This window comes from Macaca mulatta, chromosome 4 (assembly GCF_049350105.2).
Source record: "Macaca mulatta isolate MMU2019108-1 chromosome 4, T2T-MMU8v2.0, whole genome shotgun sequence".
Classification (NCBI taxonomy): domain Eukaryota; kingdom Metazoa; phylum Chordata; class Mammalia; order Primates; family Cercopithecidae; genus Macaca; species Macaca mulatta.
Window position 1 is genome coordinate 89,261,254 of NC_133409.1, and position 27,787 is coordinate 89,289,040.

The 27,787-nt window shown below is 35.7% G+C and overlaps 1 protein-coding gene across 1 annotated transcript in view; it reads right to left on the reverse strand.

Moving 5' to 3' along the window:
- Positions 1-14,630: 14,630 nt before the first annotated feature.
- FHL5 (four and a half LIM domains 5) overlaps positions 14,631-27,787 on the reverse strand; it is a 54,119-nt gene continuing 40,962 nt past the window's right edge. The window contains exons 4-6 of the mRNA XM_001100497.5: positions 27,078-27,247; positions 22,393-22,579; positions 14,631-17,633 (exon numbers count right to left, since the gene is read on the reverse strand). Coding sequence (XP_001100497.1) covers positions 17,470-17,633; positions 22,393-22,579; positions 27,078-27,247 — 521 coding nt within the window. The 3' untranslated portion in view covers positions 14,631-17,469. The remainder of the gene's footprint in view (positions 17,634-22,392; positions 22,580-27,077; positions 27,248-27,787) is intronic.

Below are 27,787 nucleotides of genomic sequence, written 5' to 3' on the forward strand. Positions count from 1 at the left end.
GTATCTAAAATATATAAAGAACTCTTAAAAGTCAACAGTAACAAACAAACAAACAAAAAATAACAAAAATAAGCAATCCAAATATAAAATAGGAAAAAGACACAGAGACATTTTACCAAAAAGGATATACAGGTGGTAAATAATGCTTGAAAATTTGTTCAACATCATTAGCCATTAGAGAAATGCAAATAAAAACCACTAGAAGATATCACTGTACAACTATCAACATAAAAGATAAAATCAAAACTAATGAAAACACCAAATGCTGGTAAAGATATAGAGAAACTGAATTCCTCAAGCATTGCTTATGGGAATGTTAAATGGTAAAGCCACTGTGGAAAATAGTTTGATATTTTCTCATAAAAGTAAACATCACTATCTTATGACCAAACAATTACATCCCTGGGCATTTATCCCAGGGAAATGAAAACTTATGTTCACCCAGAAACTTGTACCTGAAAGTTTGTGGTGGCTTCATTTATAACAGACAAAAATTAGAAACCACCCACTGGGTGAAAACTTAACCGTGGTACATTACTACCTTACTATCATAGAATACTACTCAGCAATAAAAAGTAAGGAACTACTGACATATGCATCGACTTGAAATAACCTTCACAGAATCATGTTGAGTGATGAAAGTCTGTCTCAAAAGATTATATAGTACAGAATTTAATTTATATGATGTTCTTGAAATGACAGAAATTTAGAAATAGGAATACAATTTTGGTTGCCAGGGGTTTGGAGGGAGTGGGAGTGGCTAGAAAGGGGGTGTGGCTATAAAATGAACAGCTTGAAGTATTTTTGCAGTGAAGCCAGAATGTTATCAATGTTATTATCCTGGTTGCGATATTGTACTATAGTTCTGTAAGCTATTGCCATTGGAAGAAACTGGGTAAAAGATACATGGGATCTCTCTGTATTATTTCTTACAACTACATGTGACTCTACAATTATCTCAAAATAGATTTAATTTTTTAAAGTTGATGTGCAGAACAGCAAAACTTACACTACTTTATGTGTGAAATTGTGAGAAAAAATCTGTAATTGTTTTATTCTAAATGAATAATGGAATGCTGGAAAGATACATAAGAAGTTTAAAACTTAAAAATGTGGTCACCTATGGAAGAAGGGATGGAGAAAAATGAAGACAAGAATAGAAAGGAGATCACTGTACACTCTTTTAACTTTCCAATTTGTGTTTGTTTCCATTTTAGATTGTAAACTCCCATGGATCAAGTATGTGTGTTATTTTGACCATACCTGCACAGTGCCCTATGGAATTATTTAGTAATTTGTTTAATGCTTGATAACTAGTCTATAAATATGAAGATTTTCATATGATGATTAGGTGATTTTCCGGAAGGCAAATCTAATTGGATAGAAATATGGAGCATGAAGAATGGATTAAATGGATACCCCATTTGCCACAATGTGTTTAGTATTCATCACATGCCAGTATCAAAACATCTCATGTACCCTGTAAATATATACACCTACTATGCACCCACAAAAATAAACACATTAATGAAATAAATAAAACTGGCAGTTGGGTGGTGATATAGAAGACAGTAAGAAATATAAGAAAGAAACATACTTGTGACCTCTTAACAAATTTAATTATTATTTTTTCACTCTCATTTGATTCATTTGATTAACTTTTATCAGTTTGGAAATGACCTCTTCTGTCAGCTCCAGCTGCTGGGTAACTATAGTTCTTAACTCTTGAATCAATGTCCATCTTCTCTGTCTGCTTTGTTGACTCTACTTTTATCTAATATATAACTGTGTGTGTGGGTGTGTCTGTGTGTTAGGTGGATGGGCAGTAAAGAAGAAGGAAAAATGACATTTTTGTCTTTGGGCTTCTATTCATTTTTCAATTCACTTTCTATCCCAAAGGGCCCCCACATTTAAACATTTACATGCCAGGAACTATGTAAGTGTTTTATGCATTAATATTCGTAACAATGCTAGGAGGAAAGTTGTATTACTATCATACCTGTGATGTGGATAAGGAAAATAAAGCTGAGTGAGGTGAAAAACTTTCCCGAGGTCACATAGCTACTAAGGGATAGAATCAAGATTCAAATTCTGTCTGACGCCAAAGTCAATGCTCTTTACTGCTCTCCTTATTTGAGTAAGGAGTTGTAGTATGAACTTTAGGAGAGCAGATGTGGATGCTGCGAACCACATAGGACATACTTCCAGAGGCGTTAGTAAGGAAAGAGGTAAGAAATGGGTCATAAATTGGCCAGATTATAGTGGTCTATATATGAAATGCTGAGAGCTCATAAGTGCTTAGGTCATCTTGAAGAAAATACATGCTTTGCAGGAAGAATGAGGGATGGAGGAGATGTTGGTCAAAGGTCACAAAATATCAGTTAGAAGGACGAATACATTCAAGAAATCTATTGTACAACTTTGTGACTGTAGTTAAAAAATGTATTATATACTTGAAAATTGTATATTTTAAGTGTTCTCACCACAAATAAATGATAAGTATGTGAGATAATGCATATGTTAATTAGCTTTATTTAGCAATGCCAGAATGTATATATATTTGTAAACATCATGCCCTATGCTATAAATAGATACAATTTTAGATGTCAATTAAAACAAAAAATATGTAAGAATGAGGCAATATCTGCATGGGAATTTCTGGGATGAAAAGTATGTTAAAGGACCCATCTCACAAAATGAAGTCATTTTGTCAAAAAATTGAACGTGGGAGAAAAGAATGAACAAAGGATTTGATGTTTTGTACTGGGGAAAAGAATATGGTTGTACCTATTCATAGGGGAAATGGTAGTAGAGCTATCTTGGTTAAAAAAAATAAGTGCCCTGGCGTGGTGGCTCATGGCTGTAATCCCAGCACTTTGGTAGTCCGAGGTGCGTGTAGCACGAGGTCTGGAGTTCAAGACCAGCCTGGCCAACATGGTGAAACCCCATCTCTACTAAAAAAAAATACAAAAACTAGCTGGGCTTGGTGGTGGGCACCTGTAATCCCAGCTACTCAGGAGGCTGAGGCAGAGAATTGCTTGAACCTGGGAGGCAGAGGTTGCAGTAAGCCGAGATGGCGCCATTGCACTCCAGCCTTGGTGACAGAGCGGGACTCTATCTCAGAAAAAGAAAAAGAAAAAAAAAAAAAAAAAAAAAAGAAAAAGAAAAAGAAAAAGAAAAGAAAGAAAGCAATACTTCTATCATTGGCTCTGCAAGATGTGTTAGGCTGTTATCCAGACATAAAACAAGGAAGGGGAGTGGCTATTGGACAAAAGAAGAGAAGATGTTGGTGTGAAGTATATATGGAAATCATTACTCAAGACAATTAGAATGGCTAAGAATGCTTTGACAGCATACTTGGAAAGAGAAGGACAGTGCCAGACAAAGATCAGAAAACCAGACTCTAAATTAAAGAAGTAAAGAGAAAGTTGACCATGAATCAGTACAATGATAGATTGATGGATTTGAAATAGGCCTTTGAAAGAAAACATCAGATGTTTACTATCAAATTGTGCAACTGTTTAGGATAGAACTTTTCACTGTGCTAAATTAGATCAGCGCATAATTTTCAGTTAATTTTTGACTGATGGAAATATCACTTTCATGTGGTCTGCTGTATCTGACTTCTCCTCATGTTTGGATTTCTGCTACTGAAAGTGCACTCCAGGGACCAGAGCTATAACCAAGTGCCAAGCCCCATTCCAATAATAAAATTAACCATTACGGCTCTTTAGGAATCTCCAAGATAGTCTTCAATTTTAAATTATCTCCTTTCCCTTCTATACCCCTATGCATGGTGAGGCCAGTATTTATGCCTGGCTTTCCCAGATAATTACTGGGTGGCTGCCAGCGCTAGTTGAGACAATGGTTTAGAAAAAGCCTCTTATTGATTTCAGAAAGTCTACACATACCACGGAAGAAATATTACTTGCTGTGGCCCTTACCTCCAGGACTTCATGGACCAATTGGCTACAGATTTAAAAACTTTGGGGAGACAGACTTAATGCTGATCCAATTTTCTTCGAGAGGGAAAGTCCGAGTCCAAATATCTGTTGTATCTGTTGTCGTGGTTACCTCCTTTTTTTGTGCCCTTCTCCAAAGTCAGTCTCCCTCCATTGTATTGTCCCCAGTTATGATGAAAGTTTCTCTACAGGTTAAAAATTACCACTCAATCTACAGCCTTTGGGACATAGAGGAAACTTCCGTGGCTTGTTAAATCACTATATTTCGGTATTTCACACAGTATATGCTGCTGATATTTAATCAGAAGAAACAACTTTTTTCTGAAACTAAATTGTTACTAAGGAAATTACAACTATTTGACAAGAACAAAACATAGTCTAAAGTTTGGAAAAAGTGCTAAGGGAAAATGGGGTAAACTTTGATGCAGTCACGAGGCCCTTTATACTCTTTTTGATTAAAATTTGCCTGGTAAATCACTTTCTGGAAATAAAATTTAATTCCTCAGTGCCACTCACACTCCTCAGGGTCAGGGCATTCAATAATAAATGCGATCTGGATAAAATGCATTCTTCAAATATAATTATTACTTTAAGTATCATATAATGATAATGATTATCTCGTCTTTAAAAGAGTCTTTTACTTTAAGAGATTCATACCAAAATATTTATAGATTAAATAATATGTCTTGTATTTGCTTCAAAATAATGCTTGTGTGAGTAGGAGGGAATACGTGGAAGTATAGCAAAAAGATTGAGTGGGAGATAATAATGTTTGAATCTGGGTGATGGCTACTTGAGTGTGTATTATACCACTCACTCTACTTTTGAATATGTTTGAAATTTTCCATCATAAAAAGCTCAAAAATAATATAATGGTCACCCTTAGAGTCAGTCAGTTCTCTGAACATTATTACTTTCCTGAAAGGCAAATCACTCAGAACTACGTGGCAACTGTACATTATACTCACTACTCACTTCTGGTCCCCTAGCTCTTCATTTAGCAAGCAGTGTTGGCAAAAAGTTTTAACTTTCCAAGTAAAAGCTTCAGGGAATTCAGTTTGACAGGATGAGTGTAGAGGAATTTATACGAAACTTGTATATGTTTCTGCAGAAGCCCTTCCTGCTGAATCAAGGGACCTATATATTCATATGGCAGAAACAAGGTGGGGCTCTAAAAAGAGCAGAGAGATTATGGACAGAACTTGGTTTTATTAGTCTCTATGAGCCCTGGAGTCAAAATATATGTCAAAAGATGTTTATAAGATTTACTCAATTAGAATTCTCTTGAAAATTCTATTAAGTACATTTTCAGTACTCTCTTTTTTTGCAAAATACCAGAGTTTCTGAGTTCAAGTACAATTTCACTCAGAAAAACAATAGTACTCCCAAATGTACTGATTGTTTTAGAGTTGGTCTTTGTTACATCACTGTTCACAGATATGTTATGCCAATTTTTCAACCAGCTCAGCAGCTACAAGATTAAATAATAAGGTAGAGACCATTATGGTACGTATAGGTATAATTTTAGTTATAGATGGAGAGATGGATACTGTTCATAAGTTGTTCAACTATTTATGGGAATTTTGGCATAATGTTATATATTCAGGCTGTGCTGGGTCAAATCTCAAGTCTTGACGTTCTCTCTTACAGCATAGCCTTGGGCAAGTTATGAAACCTTTCTGCATCTAGTTTTTCCCTAAGGTCTTTCATTGTGTGTAAATTAACTAAATTTATGTTCATAAAGGATCCAGAACAGAATTAGTTCTTGTGCTTATGAAGCTGATAGTAATAAATATGCTGTTAGACTTCAATCCTAGAATGTTAGAGCTTGAAGAAAAGACTATGATTGTGTAGTCTAATTCTCTTATTTTATAGTTGAAAAAGCTTGAAAAAAAAATGCCAATGTCCAGGTTCCACCACCAGAGAATTGGGCCTGGGGTAGGGTCCCCAGGCAAATCTAATGTTCTCAAAGGGAAGAAAACCATGACTTACAAGTTACAGGAAACTGTCCTACTGGAGGCTTTTCAGCTTCACTCTAGTATCTGGCATCTGGATAGGTCATTCTATGTGGGCTCTCAGCCCTTCTCCCAACATGTCTGTGCATCTGCTCCTTCTATGTTACAGCAGAATAATACAAACATATAATTAGTATGTTCATACCTAATATTTATAACTGTGAAAACCTCTGATTTTTCTTTCCCAGCTTAAAAATACTGGTGTGTTTTAACATGCCACTTGTGAAAAGGCCAGCATTGCAGGGGTAGAGGTGAAAGCAATTTGCATAACTTCTGGAGCTTAGAAAGGAGCCCGGACCAACCCAGTAATAGTGCTTTGGACAGTAACAATTTTCTGCCATCTAGTGGATAATTCGAAGAATAAACCATACCTTTCCTTTAAAAAAAAAAAAAAAAATCAGCATTTTCACAAAACTATGACTTCTAAGCATCCTGCCACTTTTTTTTTGTTGTTAGTAAAACAACTACTTTTCCACAAACAGTTCCTGGAATTTATCCTTTCATTGATTTTATTGATTGATTCTTTTAATGTAAAAAGATATTATGCCTCCTTTTAAAATGTTGCTAAAATGGTGGGGCACAGTGGCTCAAGCCTGTAATTCCAGCATTTTGGGAGGCCAAGGAAGATGGGTTGCTTGAGCCCAGGAGTTGGAGAAAAGATTGGTCAACATGGTGAAACCCCATCTCTACAAAAAACACAAAAATTAGCCAGCCATGGTGGCATGCACCTGTGGTCCTGGCTACTCAGGAGGCTGAGGTGGGAGAATCGCTTGAACCCGGGAGGCAGAGGTTGCAGTGAGCTGAGATAGCACCACTTCACTCCAGCCTGGGTGACGGAGCCAGATCCTGTCTCAAAAAAAAAAAAAAAAAAAAAAAAAAAGTTGCTAAAAAATGTGGACACACAAAATATAAACCCAGCATGCTCCATTTCTAAATGTTTGCCTACTTAAAGGCCTGTAATACAGATCAATGTGCTTATATTTGGCTGTTTCTAAAGTTTCTCCTTTCTAATTTTGGCGGTCGTAATGTCCAAGGTTAAGAGCCTGGGCCCTAAAGCCAAAGCTCTTACTTAAAACTCTGGCCTTCTTGTGATAACTGTGGTATCTTGGAGAACTTAACTTCTTTGTGCTCCAGTTTTCCTATCTGGTAATGATAGTATCTACTGCATAAGGCTACTGGAGGGATGAAATTCATGAGGTCCTTGGTGTTCAGTGTTATTAATGCTTTTATCATGATTGTTTACATGTGTATCAATGTTTACCAGTTTTGAGGAAGAAATTCAGAAGTGACTTGTCCTGTGACTCAATTCAATTTTAAAACTCAACATTTATTTAAGTTTATTTTATACTCAACATTATGGGAAATACAAAGCTGAATGAGACAGTGCCCTATTTTTGAATCAATAGTTTCAGATGACTATAGGATAATTAACTATATAATTCAAAGCAAATATAATGAATATGAGACAAGAATTGTCATAAACAAAATACATATGAGGGGAGTGAATATTTCCCCTTGGAAAGGTTGACTTATGAGTGATAAATGGCTAAATTTTAATAGGGAATTAATTGCATAAATGGCAATGATAGGGAGGGCTACCCAGGTAGGAGACTATTTTGAGCAAAAGAACAAAGTTGAAGAAAATGCAGTATTTATTTTGGGAGCAATAAATAATAAGATATGGCTAAAGCAGAATGTTTCTTCATTCTTTCACCCAACACTTATTTCAGCACCTTCTCTGTACTAGGTTTTGTTCTAGGCAATGAATATTTGATGGTGAATAGAGTAGACAAATATTCCATCCTCAAAGGTACCTATTCTAGTGGGGAAAAATACTGATAGAGTAGCCTAGGAAGAACGATGAGGCCAGATTTTGGAGGGGACCTAATGGAGAGCCAGTAAAGGCTGCTGAGCAAGATGAAGCAATAATCAGATGCTAATTAAGAAGTATTGATCTATTGATCTGGTGGAGGAAATGTGTAGGACAGATAAAAGGATGAGACCATGGAGACACAAAAGCATATTTTGATAGGAGATAATTTAAAGCATCTAGATGAGAACTAATGAAGCTTGAACCATGGAAGTGAAAAGGAGAAAACAGTCTTAACAGACATTTAACAAGTGAAACAGGACCTGGGACCAGCAGGAAGTGGGTATGTGGGAAAGGGGAAATGGTAACACTAGGCTTTCTGCAGAGAGTGGAGGCACCATGTGTTATTAGCGTCACGGATATCATAGACTCTGGAATCAGATCTACACGTATTGTAATGACTGGAGCCAATTATTTTCCCTCTTTTAACCTCAAATTCCTCATCGGTGCAATGAGAATAATTTAAAATACCAGTTTATTAGATTATTGTAGAAAATGAAGGCAAGTCCATGTCACATTCCTAGGGACACGGTGAGTGCTGGAGGTTCTTACTGGGGGAGGTAAAGAAAGCTAAGACAAAGCCACCTATACCTGCCTGCATTTGCTTCAGATGTATTTGAAGGGGAGATTGTTGTCACTTTAAGGTAACAATTATTCACAAAGAAGATAACTAGTTGAAGATTTTCAACAATTATTGTACATTATGATTACAAACTAAAGGTCCTTAATATTTCTTTTGAGAATCAAAGTAGTTGTGGGTTTTGATATTACTCTCCTCACAAACTGACAAAAGTCTCATATTGGCAGCTAGAAACATATTCCTTATGAGAGATAATAGAAGATTTTATGAAAAACCCAAGAATGAGAATTAAAGTTTCAATACCCAGAGTGTTTTTATTTCTCACAGTTTTAATATCTGTCTCTGAACATTTTCTAGCTGTGGACTTGTATTTCTGTTCTTAGAAGCTATTTATTGAGTTTAATATTGGGGCATAAGGCAAGAAAAATGTGGGTGTTAGTTAAGGACCAGGTAAATGGATAAAGAAATGCCTAGATGTTTATTTTCTAGAATTCCATCCAAAGTAATTATGTTAATATCTTAAACTTATATCCACTAGGAATTAGTGCACATTAAGAAAAGGAGAACACTGGAACAGGAGAGGTGAAAGTGTCAAAAAAAAAAAAAAAGAAAAAATGCTTAATAAGGAAGAACAAGATAAATGAAATGCTGTACCATGGGAGGATTGAGGCAGCCTATAAATGCTGTTGTGGTATGATAAAATAATTTAATATGTCCAAAGCTACACATACTCAGCATAGGTTAAAGTAAAATTGGCTGCCTTTTTGAGAAACACAGAGAATGCATTTTGCAATTTAAGCAAAGTAAGTACAACTGCATTTCTAGCTGTCTGTACGCAAATGACACAAAACTTGGACAGATTGACTCCAAATTTGGCAGACATATTTAGGATGGTCTGGCTTAACAAAAAGCTATGCAATGCCTAAAACATCTACTGTGAGGGCCCTAGAGGAAACTTCAAATACAGGCAGTTATTTTCCAAAGCACCTGAAAATTAAGTGTCTCCAGATACCCTGTGACTGTTGGTTGAGAAAGGCATATTCTATAGATTAATAGTATATGGACAGAGGAAACAGTGGTATCAAAATAAAAACGTCAATGAAGATACTTGAAACTACAGGCATTAATTTGCCATCCAGCTGCTTCTTCCATGGGCAACTCTATACAACATGATTGAGGCCAATGGCAAAAGGGATTTACATATTAATGATGATTGTTGATAACTGACACTGGGAGAATATTATAGCAATAATATTTTCACAACTAGAATTTAATTCAGAAAGTATTTATTGGCTGTCTACCAAGTGCCAGACACTTCACTAAGCACAGAGTTTATCAAAGATGAATAAACACATGATCTAGGGTGGAGTGGGGGTGAGAAGGAAGGTGAAGATAATTGACACTTTAATAACTTTATAATATGTTGAATATGTTCCAGGTAGATGTAAAGCAGTTTGCATATATTTCATTTCATATTCACATCAAACTTTTTGAGGTTTATACTGGAAAATTGAGAAACCAAAGTTGAGAGTTCGGTAACTTAACCAATGTCATATAATAAGCTAGTGACAGAGCTGGGATCTGAACCCAGCTTTTCTGACTCCAAAAACCATCTTTTTTAACCAGGTTGTCTATCACTCCTGACTGCAATATAAACCAAGTTGTTTAAATTTCTCACAGAATTATAAAAAATAAGTTGCAGGAAATGATTAAATTTTGCTAAGGGATATTAGTAAAGATTTCACATAAGAGGCAACTTTGATCTGGGCTTTAGAGGTTGATTAAAATTTTGACAGGCAGGCGAGAGGAAGAGAATCCTAAGCAGAGGAAACAGCATGGGCAGGAGCACATAAAAATTAAAGTGAATGGTATTTTGGGGAAACAAAATAAGTCTGCAAGGGAAAATGAAAAAATTGTGGCTTTTCTTACAGGACTCAGATGTAAGGAATTGGTGAGAGGGAAAAGCCAAGATTAAAAAATACCCAGCTTTATTGAGCTATAGTTTACATATCATACAATTCACTCATTTCAAGTCTATAATTCAATGATTTTTAGTAATTTTATCAAGGGGTACAATCATTACGATAAATTAGTTTTAGAATATTTTCATTCTCTCCAAAAAGTTTCCTCATGAGCATTTGCAGTTAATTACCATTCTTGCCCCTAACCCCAGGAAACTACTAATCGACTTTGTCTCTGTAAATTTGCCTGTTCTGAGCATCTTGTATACATGGAATCATATAGTATGTGGCCTTTTTGACTCCTTTCACTTAGCATAATATTTCCAACGTTCATTCATGTGGTAGCATGCACCAATACTTCATTCCTTTTTATGGTAGAATAATATTATATGATATGCTGTATCATACTTCCTTCATCTCTTTATCAGTTGAATACTTGGGTTTTTTCAAGTTTGGGCTGTTATGAATAATGCTGCTGTGAACATTTGTGTGGACATATATTTTCATTTCTCTTGGGTAGATATGGGTGAAATTTCTGGGCTTTATGGTAGTTTTATGTTTAGCTTTTTGAGAAACTATCAAACTGTTTTCCAAAGTAGCTGTATCATTTCCTAACATTTTCATTACTACCAGCAATATATGAAAGTTCCTGTTCCTCTACATCCTTAACAATACTTGTTACTGTCTGTCTTACTTATTATAGCCATTCTAGTCTGCGTGAAATGGTATCTCATTGCGATTTTAAGTTGCATTTCCCTAATGACTACTTTTCATGTGCCCAAGACTTGAATTCAAAAAGCTCTATTTGGATGATGCATTAACTAAGATGAGGAACAGAGGACAATAAGTAGAATTTGGAGGAAGGATAATAAAGTTATTTTTAGGTGTCTGCATGACATTGGTTTGAGATGTCCAAAAGGCAATGAGAAACTTGGGTCTGGAACTCAGAAGAGAATTCAAGGCAGAAGATGTATATTTGGAACTCAGCTATCCAGAGAAAGCAATTGAAATCATGGAATTAGATAAATTCAAATTCACCAATAGAGAAAATATAGAACAAGGAGGTCAAGAATATTTAGGAATATTTGTTTTTAAGAAATTGATAGAAGATGGTGTGCCAGTGAAAGAGGCAGAGATTTAGGAGACATAGGAGAGAATGGTGTCATGGATGCCACTGGCAGAAAGATTTTGAAGAAGCTTGAGGAAGCCAGCAATAGCAAGTGCCTATCTCATAGCAGACAGAAAGTTGAAGAAGCAATCATTGACTTTTGTGGCTACATATTAGTTGGTGGTGTCTAAGAGAGTAATTTCCATGGAGGGGAGAAGACTAACTGTAGTCCTTAAGCCCAAAATTTTATCAAACTTTTCCTTTTTTGTTCATATATTTTGCCTCTTGTAACTATCTTGTAGTTTTGGAAAGTTTTTATTACATAGGGAAAACGAAAGTTTTAAAAATTTAATTTTTTATTTTATTTCAGAAATGTCAAAATTTTTATCACCACACTCTTTTTCTCCATTTTTCTTCTATCCATACTCCTTCATTCATTTCCTGTTTGAGAGGTTGGGTTGAAGCTCTCAAATAAACAGACTTATCAGTGATGCTACAGAGGCAAACAAGGGATACGATGTCATTTGTTAAAGAAGGAGTAAGCCTTAAGGATTCAGTGTGTGGAATTCCATAAATATAAAACTTTTTGTTTTTATGTGTAGCAGGAATAGCATTTAATGTCACTGTTTGAGTCATTGGATGAATGTCTGCTGAGCTCATTAACGTTCCTCATTTAGAGAACCGTTTACGGACATCCACTCCATAAGTTTGTTAACATTCGTGGGAAAATATTTGACCCAAATACTCTTTGCTCCTCGGTGACACAGATCATAATTCTATCACAGCGAGCTGTTCCCTTTCTCAACCACAGTGATATAAAATCCAGTCATTTCAAATACATGTAAACTCTGTTATTTCTTTTATAGACTCCAACTTTGAGTCTGAATCTCTTGTTTATTTTCTCTCCTTTTTGATTTCCTCCATATTGAATAGAGTATTTGGTCTAAAGCTTATTAGCCAAAAAAATTCAGAATGATTTTAATTATCATACAAAACTTCTCTAATTCTCTCTGGATGATACATTTTTGGTACCATCTAAGAAGCCACGTGGATGACTTGAGTGGATGGACTCATTTCTAAATTCTTTTGAGATGGATGGTTCAAATGAAGACTTGATATCCTCTCTCCTTGATATCCTTTTTTAAATGTTGACATAACACAATACAGATTCAGTAAATTCTGAGAAGTCATAAGGCCATATCTATCCTGGTGATGTATTTTCCCAAGTCTTGACAGTTCTCCTTTACCTTTCCCTGAAAAGAGGACCTCAAAGTTCCCATACATTTTTTAATGGTGATCCCATTTCAGTCAGTCCTGCAATGTTTCTGGTAGGATAATGAAGATCTAAAGACTTAATACTCCTGGAAGAAGAGGTTTAGGATAAAATTAATACCTAACAACTGTAATTTCTAGTGATATTCTGACTCTTTCATTGAAGAGACACTACTCCAAGACATAAGGTTTATATTGTGGGTCCCCATAAGATCTTTACTTTTCAAAACCATGTGATTTAAAAAGTGAACTAGAAACATTTGATGAGGGTGTTCTTCCAAATATTCTTTGTGGAACAGGTTTGGACGTTAAAAGAATTCAGCATCCAAGATTAATTCTGGAGAGTAACTAACTGATACTAATAATATGGATTAAAGTTTCATGAAGATTTGTGTAATAGACATAAATTTAGCTTTAGATAGAATAAATAAGGGTTTAAAGCCACCAAGAGTTTTAGCAATTCCTTACATATAAAAATAAGAAATTAGCAAAAGACTACCTGCATCAAAGTAGAAAAATTCAATTGAAGTGGGATTTTTTTTTCATAAAATATTTTCAGAATCACAGAAGTAATAGAGGTTTTTTTGTTTTGTTTTGTTTTGTTTTTTAGTTTAGAATATTTTAACATTTTATTACTGTCGGAGCATAGCCATAGATCTCCTAGTTTAACAGAAGAGAGATTTTGTTTGGGCCAGACAATTCTGTTTTATGCCTGAAATGGTATCTGAATATATAGTTACAACTTGAATGTTGTAAAAACAGATGGGTAATAGAAGGTAAAAGTCATCATGTTCCTTTATGTAATAGAAGTAGAAACAATACAGAATTTATTCCACACCTATTTTGTTTACTAAACAGTTAATGTAAAAAACAAATCTTTAAAAATAATATGAGTAATATAGACTATGTAAAATGTAAATTTATTCAGTATAAGAGACTTCTAAAAACCAATGTATAAAATTAGCAAAAACTGTATCATTATCATAATAAATATCTATCTATAGATGTATTACAGGTTATGTGCTTGATTAAATATATGTAGAACACACTGTAACAATCATTTTCTTTTTCTCTTGAGACGAAGTCTCGCTCTGTGGCCCAGGCTGGAGTGCAGTGGCGTGATCTCGGCTCACTGCAAGCTCCGCCTCCCGGGTTTACGCCATTCTCCTGCCTCAGGCTCCCCAGTAGCTGGGACTACAGGCGCCCGCCACCTCGCCCGGCTAGTTTTTTTGTATTTTTAGTAGAGACGGGGTTTCACCGTGTTAGCCAGGCTGGTCTAGATCTCCTGACCTCGTGATCCGCCTGCCTTGGCCTCCCAAACTGCTGGGATTACAGGCTTGAGCCACCGCGCCCGGCCAAACAACCATTTTCTTATTTAAAAAACAATTAACAATATGCCAAGTAGATTAAAAATTTTTTTCTTAAATTCAAAAATGGTATTGCTAACATCAAATGTGTTTTTGGATTGACTTTTCATTTGTGATATTAAATTTGGCAGTGATTTTTTTAACCATTTGTGATTAGTGTTATGCATTTTTCATAATGGTAGGCCAATATTTTACTCCAATGAACAATCTAGTGTTCCTTTTTTTTAAGTTATAGCAACGATGTGAGCTTTGAAGCCTGAATTGTAACATAACCACATTTTACTTAACCAGTGGAGCTAGTTTGTCCCAATTTAACACTTATATAAAATGCCAAGTTAAAATTGAACCCTTGGGCATCCTAGTCATTATTATTGAAGCAGAAATATATTTTTGCTTCTTTTGTCATCTTTAATCCCCAACATGACAAAACAAAATATTTTGACTTGTTGACTTTGCCAACAAATATAACTCTTGGCCTTCAATGCCTTTTTCCTCTTTCTTTTCACTTTTGTAGCCATTAACCAAACTTATTACTGCAGTAAGAAAGTTAATCCTTGGAACCTTGCTTTCTTTGGTTCTATTCCACAAAGAATCAATAGCATAATTTCCCTCAAACACTGCAATAATTACTTTCTTCCTTTACTTAAGAACAGTTGGTAACTTTCTATGGCCTGTTATATACACTTTTTATCCTAAGAGTTAATATCTCCCTTCCTCTGACTCTTTCTCTTTTAGCAGTCTTATTCTCTCCTGCTTTTCGGCACAGTCTCTGCTACTTCCAAGCCATCTGGTTGTTATTGGCACGTGGGATTTGCTTTTAACTTCTTTCCTGCCTATGCAGATGTCACCTTTGAATTACTGGGAACCCACTGTTTCCTGAGGCAGTCCATTTCATCTTTGGATAAGTCCATTAAGAGAGTTTTTCTCTTTGTCACATAAACCGTATAAATCAACTATATAATTTTTACATTTATCTTTGTGTGTATTACACAAAGACCTAACGAAGTCTTTTTTCTTAGTTGTTTTGTATATGTGTCCTGTGTCTACAGTGGTGCTTTGTTTAACCTGTAGGCAAGGATCGCTGCATCACGCACTTCTGCGTTTCCATACCCTGATCCATCCTCCTATCACTCCAGAACCACAACAGTGTAAGCTCTAACTTTTGGCATAGTATAGTACATGTTTAATGGATGTTTGATGTGTAGGATACCTTCTAAATGCAGAACTATTCATATGTAAAAGTACATATATTTATACTTATGAAAGGATAATAAAATATTTAGGAAATGATTCTGTGAATTTTAATTGTAAGGCTAGAATACAAGTCTCATCATGTGCATACTCTCGCCCCCTCCCACACACAGTAAAATGCCTAAACATTTCCAATTATTTAACTAAGAAAACATTACATGTTGTATACTTATCTATAATTGGTTAACAGAGAAGATGTTACATGTTATATATCTATCTAAACCTAAGTGGCTTAGTTTTCACTATGTGTAATGTACTATTATTTTCTATATCATAGATTTAGTTTTACCTGTGAAATTTCATATAATGCAGAAAAAATATTGCTAGTTTTGCCTGTATTTTGCAATGAGAATATGAAAACGTATCTTGGCATTGTTAACCCCAAAATACATTTTTAGTGTTCAAATAGTCTATCTAGCAGAACATTTATTAGTATCTCTAAATTGTTAACATCCCTGAATGTTCTTGCATTTTAAACTATTTCAAATATTGTTTCCATGACAATTTTAATTGAATCTCCTGTGATGCTATTTTGGTAATTGTGATCAGCAGTATCTTATAATTAGATTTTAATCAAAACCTTTAATGCTCTAATCTATAATCTGAGAGAAGACACTTATATATCTATGCGGGCTGCTTCTCCTGACCTCCCTCTACTCCACCCAAGAGATGCTATAACCAATGTGATAACTGATCATGGAGAGCAGAGGTTGCTCTCCATTTGTCCCAAGTAATGTGGAAAATATCCAGGGGCAGCAAGGTAGGGTCATGATCAGTTAAAGTCTGGTATAAAGATAAACCTGGTGCTGGACTTCCAACTAAGGCTGTTTATTTCCTGTGTGATCAATAAACACTGACTGACTTGTAGGACGGTTGCTTAGGGTTAGGAGTGCACCTCCTGGTTATGCAGCAGATTGAAGCTGGGGGCACGATTGACTTGGGGTAAGGTGGGTGGCACAGGTGTGGGGGAAGAGTGGGGAGGGCTCCCCTACAATGCACATTATTGTGCTGCTTTGCAGGTTCGGAATTATCAGCAGTGAATTATTCTTTTTCAGTTTTTATTATTACTAGATTTCTTTAAAGCCCACTTTTATGTCTGCCCATTAATCATCTATGTAATTTTAGAAGGCAAAATGCATGAGGCACAGAGCTAATTATGCATTCTATTATGTCTTTAGATATCTGGATGAAAGTCATGTTCCAACACTCAATCCCTTCCCTAAAACTCATTTCCACAAGTGATGATTTAATGATCTATTTATTTTAAAGGTTTGCCTTTAGGGACAAAGATTATCCTGGTTAACTCCACTTGAAAGAATGACTGTTATTTCATGGAATCTGTAAGCATTTAGAAAAATCACTGTGGACTTTGAAAACACATTTAATACAAAATGTGTTGAAACCCATGGTTTGACTATCCCTAGGTAGAAATGATCCCCTTTATACCTATGCAGATTATGAGAGCCATAAAGTCTTCAATTCTCATATTCCATTGAGTAAACATGGAGCTAGCAAGCTGTGGAAACTGTGTATGAGGACAAATTGTAGCTTTGTTTTTTAATTCTAAAGTCAGTATGTGTGACCAAAAAAAGAATGATTTTTAAATCATAACAATTCTTAAATGTGATAATTGCTGATGAATTTACTTTGATCACTTTTGTTCTTTTACCATTCATAGCTAATTTATCACATTACATATAACCAGGAATGCAAACACTAGTCTCATGCATACCTCTCAGTTTGAGCTCTTAGTTTTTCTTTTACTCTTCAGGTATGAAAAACCTCATTCTTCAGGTATATGTCATATATTTGATTATGAAGAGATATTTTCCTATGTTTCTAACAGCAGAGTGCAGTATTTTGCAAGGAGAGTTGTCTTTGTGATTTAGCATATATTCATTTCTGTTCTACTGTGCTTTTTGTGCCCTTAGAATACAGTTCGATCAAACTGTGTGCAAAAACTTTTCCATTCTAAACTACATTAATATTTTCTAAAACTTAAGTCAGAAATAAGACTGCAACTGAATTCTGGCTTTAGTGACAACAAAGGCAAAGTGGATTTTAGGTGGGAAAGGACTGTCTCCTAGATGTCACTGTCCATCCCGGAGCCACATTTTTGGCAGAAGATTTCCTTGTTCTGGGTCAGGAAGCCTTTACCCACCAAGGAGACAGAGCACTTCCCGCAGTTAAAGCATTCGCTATGCCACTGGCTGTCTTGAAAGCAGATAAACTTGGCACCTGTGAGACCTGTAAAGGAATTGGAGAAAAAGATTAATCTATCCTTTCAAGGAACAGCTTGAGCATTCTATCATATATTCCTCTAGGAAATGGAGATATAGCTGTGAGCAAGACAACCTAGAGGCAAGTAACCCAAAAAAGAATGCTGCTTCCTGGGCCTGTGTCCATCTGGACCTATCCGCTGTAGGAAAGTTCCACCTATGCCACCCAACCAGATTCGCAGCCAAATTCTGCCATAATCTACAGAAGAAGGAAGAATGCTGATATGCAAGTCACGTATTTTTGGAAACAGATAAGGATTGTCTAAGCCGGATAAGAAAATACAGTGTAGCGTAGTGGAAAGAAGGTATAGGTTGTAAAGCCAGAGATATCTAAGTATGAATACATTTCCTCTTTTTCTCTATATGACTTTAAGTTTTCTTAGCTGCAAAATTAAGACAAAATGAAATAAATGTGCACTTTCTAGCCTGACGTCCGATGTTGTAACGACTTTTAGTTTTCTTTCCCCTCATTTTTCTGTGCTTAGTTGTACTTAGAATACATCCTGGGGTCATATGGTTTGGGACACTATTTCTAGAAAGCCCAAAATAGAGAATTTTGTCTAATCATTCAGCTCTCCTAACGTGGTGGCCTGATTACCTCGCTCAGAGACAACTTCAGCTTTTGTTGAATCTGACCAATGAAGCCACGTTATCCAGTGATTGGTTTCTAAGGGCTTTGTCAGCCTCCTCCACTTTAACCTGGGCCTCCCTTGAGCCACACAGTTTCTTTTAAAAGTAGTAGAATTTGAATCGTCAGTGACGGTCTGATCTCTCTCTCCCTAATGTGATTCCAGGGTATAGTTCAAGAAACTGATTTTGAGAAGTTCCATAAAGGGAGAAAATGTTTAGGGTTTGGGAAGAGGTTGAGATGCCCTAGGCTTGGGTCTATATTTATTTCGTGTTTTCTCCCAGTAATCTTAGTGCTATTATTTGCTTATCATCCATGGAGTGAGGCTAAAAGAGTTATATAATTCATATGTAATTCCAAATACTCCATTTGGAATGGTGATGTGAAAGGGTGAATAGCATTCTATTTCAGATACATTCTTCTTAAATAGGATAGTGAACTTTTGTTTCCATCGTAACAAACTTATTTGATGTCTTCATATATAATTTAGTAGTTTATAGAGAAATTTACATCAAATTCCTCTGCTTTCCTTGATTAAATTTATAGCTTGCTTATCTATGATGCTATCAACATTACTTCCTAATAAATATAAATTAATTATGTACTACTTAATTCCCTTAATGTTATTCAAAACGTTAATAAGCTGACTGCAAGAGTAATGTTCTGTATATACATAAATTATGCTATTAATAAAACTATTACATGTCTAGCATTTTGATACTCATGAGTTTTTCTTAATTTTATTAGTAAGCCTTGTACAAGTGGCAAATATAAAAGCAAATCTTCCAGATTTTATGAAGAAGAAAAACTAGAAGCATCTGATGACTTTAAGAAAGGGCTGAACCAACATGTGAGACATTTGCAAACTGTTCCAAAAAGGATATGTTTACTCCCTTAAGTCATGAGGGTTATTTGCAGTAAGAAAGTCATCCCTGAAGCAGGTCTCTGGCACCTGTTTTATCTGGTTTCATAGGTTTCTGACAAGTCAGTAGAATAACAGCTGGCATTTGTTGAGTGCTTGAATGTGTGCCAATCACTATTCTAAGTCTTTATGTGTGTTACCTTATACAGCCCTCACCTTACCTTCATGGGGGTAGATATTAGCATCAGTTCCACTTTGCAGACAAAAACTGAAAAATGAGAAGTTTAACCACTTGCCCCAGGTCACCCAGCTAGTAAGCAGCAGACCTACTATTTAAGCACAGGCCAGTTGTCTTTAGAGTCTCTGCTTTTAACCTCATGAAACTAAGTTTGAGTTTCTCTTTGGTAAAGAACATGGTCAGGAACATTAACATCGCTCTCTGAAGAAACCACAACATTTGAAATTCCTTTTCCTTGAAATAAACAGAGATGGAAGAAAGCAAAGCTGCTCAATTGCTTGTTTTATAAATAAGGCAAATGAAGGCCCCCCACCCTGGAAGTGAGTTAGTCACCCATGGTGACACAGCAGTGGGGGCAGGAGGACCAAGTCTTTTGCTCCTCAGTCCAGAGCACTTTTCACTGCATGAAGCTGCTTCATTTATCCCTGATAATTTAAGGGGTTAATCCTATCTTAAAGGAGGAGAAAATATGGCAGCTATACCTGGAGTTTGTTCAAATGAAGCAGTTCAATGTGCTGGGTTTTAAAAATTATACTTGGTGATTTATAGGTAGATTTCTCAGAGCTTTTTAAAAAAATTAATGGATTAATTAATCTTAATTGACAAATACAAATTGTACATATATAATGTGTTGTTTTTGTATATGTATACATTGTGGAATGGCTAAATCAAGGCAATTAACATATCTATTACCTTATCATATACTTTTTTTGCGTGTGGTGAGAACATTTAAAATCTATTCTCTTAGCAATTTTCAAGTATATAATACATAGTTGTTAACTATAGTCACTATGTTGTACAATAGATCTCTTGAAATTATTTCCCCTGTTTAACTGAAATTTTGTATCCTTTGACCAAGAATACCTAGCTTCTTAAAGTGATATAATAATCAGATGAATGCCAATTTTCTGAAGACATGTGACAGTATCAGATTTCCAATGGTACATCAGTTCAAATAGCTCAATTTTAAAGAAGCGGTACTACAGGGTCTATAGATATTTAACAATTAGATCAAGAAATATTAAAGTGAGTTGTAAGTTTTTGCAGGCATTTCAGTCTCTGGTGTCTCAATCAAAAAGTTTAGAAAAGAGATTAAAATAGTTATTAGACATTTCCTGTGGACTGATGAGTCTGAATAAAATATATAATATTGCATTTAGATTACTTTTGGGTCAGATTGTTTGATCATCCTCATATTTTTGTGCAGAACAACGTTGTTTTTCCATCTCAACTTTAAAAGCCTGGGCTCAGTGATCTGGAACAATCTATGAGAAAAATCACTTAGGCACGTGAATCTGTGATATATCAGAATTGAAACTCAAGTTCAGGGCTTGTATAGGCTTTTTGCAGATCAGTATTAGCCATCTGGATGCCCAGAGAATTTTGAAACCTATTTTGAGTTGTTAATTTCCTTATTTTCTCATTGAAGTTCTCCTTTTCTTCTGTCCCGATTCAAGAAAAGTATTGTTATAAAATAAATGGACTGTGATTGCAGATTTTACTAGGGAGATTCTGGAGCTCCAGGTACTGTTGGATATCTGAAAGTCCCATTTTCTAACTAAAATCAGTGGAGATAGTGGCTTGTTCTCTTGGCTATAGGAATTGCCAAATTTGTAGAAGGCAGGAGAGCAGGGTGGTTAAAAGCATGGACCCTGGAGCCCAGTGGTGTGAGACTGCTAAGGCAAGTTCTTGCAAGGGCCAGGGAGGTGATCTAGCTGAGTGATGCAGACAGGGTGCAAGGAACAGAGAGGGCATGCCCAATGCAATTGAACAGCCACTAGTTCCATATGATGGTGACCCTGCTGGTTAATGTGGAGACAGTTTGCTCACCCAATGGTAGGTTCTTCCTCTACTTTTAGCTGCAGAGATGGATTTTACATTTCCAAACATGTTCAGGCCAAACATCACCTGCCTGCTGGCCAGATGTAGCCTGTGGGCCAGTGTGAGATCCTGACACACATGGTGCTCCGTCTAGAGAAATAAGACCATGCTGTTTTTTCTGGTGACGCCCTCCCTTCCCTTGCAAGTCAGTGAAAACCTGCCAAGGTGGGGCTTGCTGTGAAACTTTTTCTTTCGGTTGGAAAGTGCATGAAGACTCAACTTTTATTTTGTTACATATTTGAAGATGAAGAAGGAGGAAAGGGATAGAATCTTTAATTCTATGGTATGTAAACTGAATTAAAAATTGAAATATGATCTAAGAATACTAGGAATAGAAAGTAGATATACAGTTCTGACACATTATTAGTGACTATAAATTGCCAGAAAGAATACCTGCTGGATTTCTCAAGTGTCATGCTAGTTTCAGTTCCTTTATTATAGGATTAGCATTTTAAAGGTGTCTCTGGGGAAAAGATGTATTTCTTTTTACCTTGAAAACCTCTTTAACATGGATCGATTTATCATTATGTTATTTTCAAATCATGTCACTTTTTTTTCAGTAAAATGCTATCTTGTTTTCTTTCATCTACTCATAAATGCACTTCATAATTGCACGTGAATAGAGAAAAGAGAGTAATACATTTGTTAGAAGCATCTTAAAATGAAGTTTAATTAATTACTGACCTATGTTACCTTAATTATTACAGCTTCAGATGTTCTATACAATAGTGGAATTTAATTAAAACCTTCCTAACTAAAGGATGCTTGGTCCTATTTTGGAATTAAGCAGGATTCTGATTTATGAGTACTCTTTCCTCCCACTCAAATCTTAATGAGGCTGCAAGCAGACCTCCTTGTGAAGGTCTTTTACTTAGAGTCAGTACCATTAGGTTTAGTAGGTAGTTACCTTTACCGAGTATAGGCACCCAAATTATACTTTCCTTGAATAATCCATGTAATATTTATGCTCATATATTTGCACCCACTTGTGTTTATCTCAAAAGGAAACGTAAATGAAAGCTTCCCATCCTTTAATCGTATTTCCTAAATTAACTAGACAGCGTTTCATATAGTCATAACTGTCTCATGGCAAGATCATATTGAACTGAAGAACTCACCACTAATGGGTTTGGAACAGGCTACACACTTGTTGGCATAAAGATGGTTGTAGCAGTCCACGCAGAATGGATAGTCGTCTCTGGACATAAACTGTTCTTCACAGAGATCTTTCCTACAGCCACTACACAGAAAACACTCTTTATGCCATAGCTGGTCACAAAATGTTATTCCACCTGAAGTTATCACCTGCCAAAGACCACAGAAAAGGCAATGACCATGGGAGCCATTACAATTCAGATCATTTCATGATTCTCTTGAGATCCTAGTATCTCTGGGGATTAAAGGAAGCAAAAAGAAAAAAAAAAAGATCATTTCATGCCTTCTATGTCCACAACTGGTGCTTTCGGCTACTCTATTTTCATCTTAGGATGTTCTTTTCCTCAAAAAGTCATTAAAAAATTAATCATATGAGAAACCAAAGGTTATAGGAATTAATTAGAAGTAGAAAGAAATAAAAATTATTGTATATTTTTCTGCTACAATGAAATAGAACAGAGGCAGGGCCCTATTGGACTCAGGAAGATCGGGGAGAAAACCACACATGTTCTTTATTTACTTCCTCATACTTCTCTGAATTTTCTTAATTTTGGTTTTTAAAGATCTGCTGTTAGAGCTATTTTCTATACTATGTTCTTATAACTACCTGTCTAACTTTAGGGATGCTTAAAAGAATTTTTCTTTTTCCTGAACTTTTTACACCAGGTACAAGAATATCCAACAGCAGTAACTCTGAAGGGAATTGGTAAGCACCATTATTTGTTGATAACAACTACCATTTCTTAAGTGTTTTTTCAGTCCTCAGCATCGTGCTAAGGATGACCTCTTCTGAATATTCTCAACACCTCTACATAGTAGAGACTATTATCTTTCCCTCTTTTCCTATGAGCAGCTACTGAGGGTTACAGTCATTAAGTTACTTGCCATCGCCACAGTGAGCTAGGATTCAAACCTGCATGGTCTGACTCCACAGCCTGTGTGCATCACCTTTAATACCACACTGAGTCAAGGTTACCTTGCACAGATAAGCAGTTGAAAATCCTTGCTGAATGAATGAATAAATACCAAAGAAAAAAATAGTTGGAAAGTGATTCCAATATTGTATCTAGCAATGGGGCGTTGTGGGAATCAGAACTCAATGGATTGAGCCCTGGTTGTACATTGAGCCTTAAGGTGTTATGTGAAGTGTTTTGCCAGAGATGTAATTAGTTCTGCATAAGATAATTTTTTTTCCTAAATGAATTTAATCCATGAATTCTACTTTTTAAAAGGCTGAGAAATCTTTATTTAGAATCAGATGGATAAATATTGGGCAATTTTTCTCGTGTAACTATTTTTAAGCCATATCACCTTTTGAATTTACAGCTAATGAGCTCTTAGAGTTGCTGCAGATATTGGAATGTGTTTTTGTAAATTTTTGTAATGACTGAAGCAATGGGATATCTGAGGTGGTTCCCACAACCTTTGTATCAAATTAACTAGATAGTAAAACATAGAGCCTATTTTAAGCCACCTCCTTGTTTACAAACTCAAAAATGTTATTTGTCTGTGACATACACTTGTGAAAAAATTATTCTAAATATATTTTTAATCATATAACAAATATCTTAGAAATTAAAGATATTTGATATGAAAGATATTTTCCTAGAGGAAAAAAGCATACTATTCTGAATAAGTAAATGAGAAGCATAATGGTGTGATGGAAGTAAAGCAATTTAAAATACTCCCTACTGACTTCCAATGCCCTACAGCAGACACAGCAGAATTCATGATTCCTTTGATTTGTTTGGTCTAATGATTAGCAGGCAATGCTTAAAAGATCTGAAACTTGAAAAATGTATTCACAGCAAAATAAAACTTGATATATACACCAAAGACTGTTTAATTAGAGACAAGAAACTCTGGAACATTAGAAATAGTTTGCTTGTGATTACATTCCTTTTGAAGAGGTAGGAAGGTTAAGATGAAGTCTAATATCTAAGTTTGGTTTTCACCACTGATTGATCCCAGGATTTAGAACAAGTTTCTTCTCTGAAAAAGTGGAGGCAATAATGATTTTGCACTCAGTAGGTGACAGATGAAGAATTGAAGAGGACGTTTAACTCCTTTTGAACCTTGAGGAGTTTGAATTTGAAGGGCTTGTAGTTTAAAATCATTTGCTTTCCGGTGGAAAATAAATCTTAGTGTAACAAAATAAAATCTATGGATTTTAGAGCTTAAAAGTTCTAAGAGCCTGATTGTCAGGTCGTTTTTTCTTTTTTTTAAGAAAATATTTGGGTTTTGGTTTGGGTTGAAAAAAATTGTTTAGATTGGATCATCTTGATCAAAAACATATCCAGCTTTTTAGAAAAGGACTTGTGGTTTTAAAAACTAAATAAAAAATAATCCGGTATGTCATAATCTGTCTACTACCCAATATAAATATTTTGTAAATGTTTGGTGACTTCAAATCATATCCTAAATATAGTTACAGGCTCCAATAACCTGGGAAACATTAGCACTTGGCCCAGACAGTGCTCAGCATGGATGTACTAAAGAAGCTTCACTCTTGAATTGTTATAGCATTGAAAGAGACTTTATATTGTATCCAATAAATGATTTTAAGATAATTCTCACAAATCTCATTACTGTTTTAGTCTAAGGCTTTAAGAAATGAAGTCTAAAATTGGCTAACTCAGTTGTCTCTCAAAACAGTGAGATGAATCTATTCATTTTATTTCCAGCATGATTTTAATTTCTTTAATTTTTAAGTTTTGTATATTTTTTAGAGATAGGATCTCGTTGTCACCCAGGCTGGAGTACAGTGGCTCAATCATAGCTCACTGCAGCCTTGAATTTCTGGACTCAAGTGATCCTCCTGCCTCAGCCTCCCAAGTAGCTGGGACTACAGGCACATGTCACCATACTTGGCTAATGTTTAAACTTTTTTTTTTTTTTTAAATAGAGACAGGGTCTCACTATGTTGCCCAGGCTGGTCTTGAACTCCTGATCTCAGGCAATCTTCCCACCTTGGCTTTCCAAAGTGTTGGGATTACAGACATGAGCCACCATGCCCAACCTCCAGCATGTTTTTAAATGCTGTCATTGGTAATTCTTTGGAATTCATATGTCACATGGTCATATGGCTTGATTGCTGCTTGTAAAGTCATTTTCTAAGCTAGTGTTTTGGTAGAGTAATGAAGGTCTCAGTCATAAGATTGTTTTATATCATGTTGTCATCAATTGCAATTCTCAGCCATCAACATTGTATAATTTAATAATTATAACTTAGTATAGTATATTGCTACCTCTTTAAATGAAGTACTGGTATTGGTTATGCATGTTAAACAATCACTGCATGTGTGTGTGTATGTGCATGTGTGTTCACATATGCGTGTGTAGAAAGTGGTAGTGTGACTTCCAGCTGTCCAGATATACAAACGGGCTTAAGAGTTCTCCCAAAGTGGCCCATAGATAAAAAGTACTTTGAAACCACTATACTAATTCAATGTATTTTCATGATTCAGCTTTCTTATGACAATTTATGGTGTCATTTTAAACTTATGATGCCTCAGAGATCAAGGATTTCTTTGAGAACATCCCATATATATTATATAGAATGCAGACAGGCTTCATCAAGGTGTTAGAGCTACTTTTTCACATAAAAGCTTAGAGGATAAAAAAAGAATTGGATGAAGTTTACTTCAAAAAAATCACTTTTTTTCTCTCTTAGAAAATGTTTTTTGAGTGGGAAGCCAAGTCAGAAGGCTGTACATGATCCTGGAGCTGGAGTGAAGGAACTTGCTGCCCTTAGTCTTCTTTCTGTCTTTTGTCTGCTGAACGTCCCCCATGATCTTGGCACTCTCTTGAGCTGATTGCTCTACTCTTAGGAAATACAAAAGCTTCAAATCAAGAAGACATTTGCATTGCTGAGAAAGAATGTGAAGAGTTAAACACCCTGTTTAACTTGGTTCCCTTAGTCACTTTGTGAGGCAAATCCATATTTCTCTGAAACAGTTAATACTGAATGGATCAAAAATTATTTTTTAAGAAACATCTGTATTCAAAGAGAGACCTGTGCTTTCTCTCAGAATATGTGAGATGTTGTATAAAAGCAGTGAATGGGCCAGGTGTGGTGGCTCATGCCTGTAATCCCAGCACTTTGAAAGGCTGAGGCAGGTGGATCACCTGAGGTCAGGAGTTTGAGACCAGCCTGACCAACATGGTGAAACCCTGTGTCCACTAAAAATACAAAAATTAGCTGGATGCAGTGGCAAGCACCTGTAATCCCAGATACTCAGAAGACTGAGGCACGAGAATCTCTTGAACCCGGGAGGCAGCGGTTGTAGTGAACTGAGATTGTACCACTGCACTCCAGCATGGGCGACAGAGTGAGAATCCATCTCAGGAAAAAAAACAAAACAAAACAGCAACAACAACAAAAAACAGTGCAATGAACTGGAATACCAAATCACTTGAGCTGTTTGGAATATTAAATTCTTACTGTGGCTGGAATTTTATGGTTAACAAAAAAAAGATGGTTATCGTCATCATGACAATTAGTGGTTTGGACATGTTGAAAGTCCAAACTACTATGGGTGTGTGATTGCAGATATAGCGTAACAATATCAGTTCATTCCAAATATATGATACAGCTAAAAAGAAATGGTCTGAGTTTCCATAAGCTTCACCCTCTGTAGAAAATTACCTTCTTACAAAAGTTGCAGTAGTGAGCAAACTCCTTCTCAAAACACGGCACACAAAAATTGCCACTCTCTTTGGAGATCAAAGGCTTTGTCCCTATAGGTTGTCGGCAATTCTCACACACAAAACAGGTTTCATGCCAGTAGTTTCCTTTAAATTCCATTTTGCGGGAACCTGTACTCCAAAATTAAGGACCTGTTAGTATAAGTCAAGCATAATACAGATCAAATTACTTTAAGACGTTTTAAGTTAAGATGATAAATGAATTGTCCTTTTAGAAAAATAGCATTTTTTCAGGTTCAAAAAAACCCATTCATCTGAGGAAAAAAAAAAAAAAAGAAAAGGTTGGTAAAGTTCAGCCATGGTGATGGAGAATCACTCTTACACTGAAAAGTCTTTCAAGCCCTTCATAACCTATAATCTGGAGATGTAAAAGTACTTCGAATGAAGACTCCTAATCGTTTTACATGGTTTGGATAAATTGGGCCATCAAAATCATTACAGGGGTATTAAAAATGCCCTGAGCACAACTGCTGAGACTACGCTGTGCAGTTATGGCCTTCTAGAAATTCTCTGAATCCATAATAAGAAAATGAGAGAACAAGAGTGAGACAGTAAGATTGAATTATGTTCTTATGCTGCTGTCCATAGAGATTGAGAAGAAGATCAAAATATAAAGAATTAGTCCTTGCCAAAAGTGGAATGATATACATG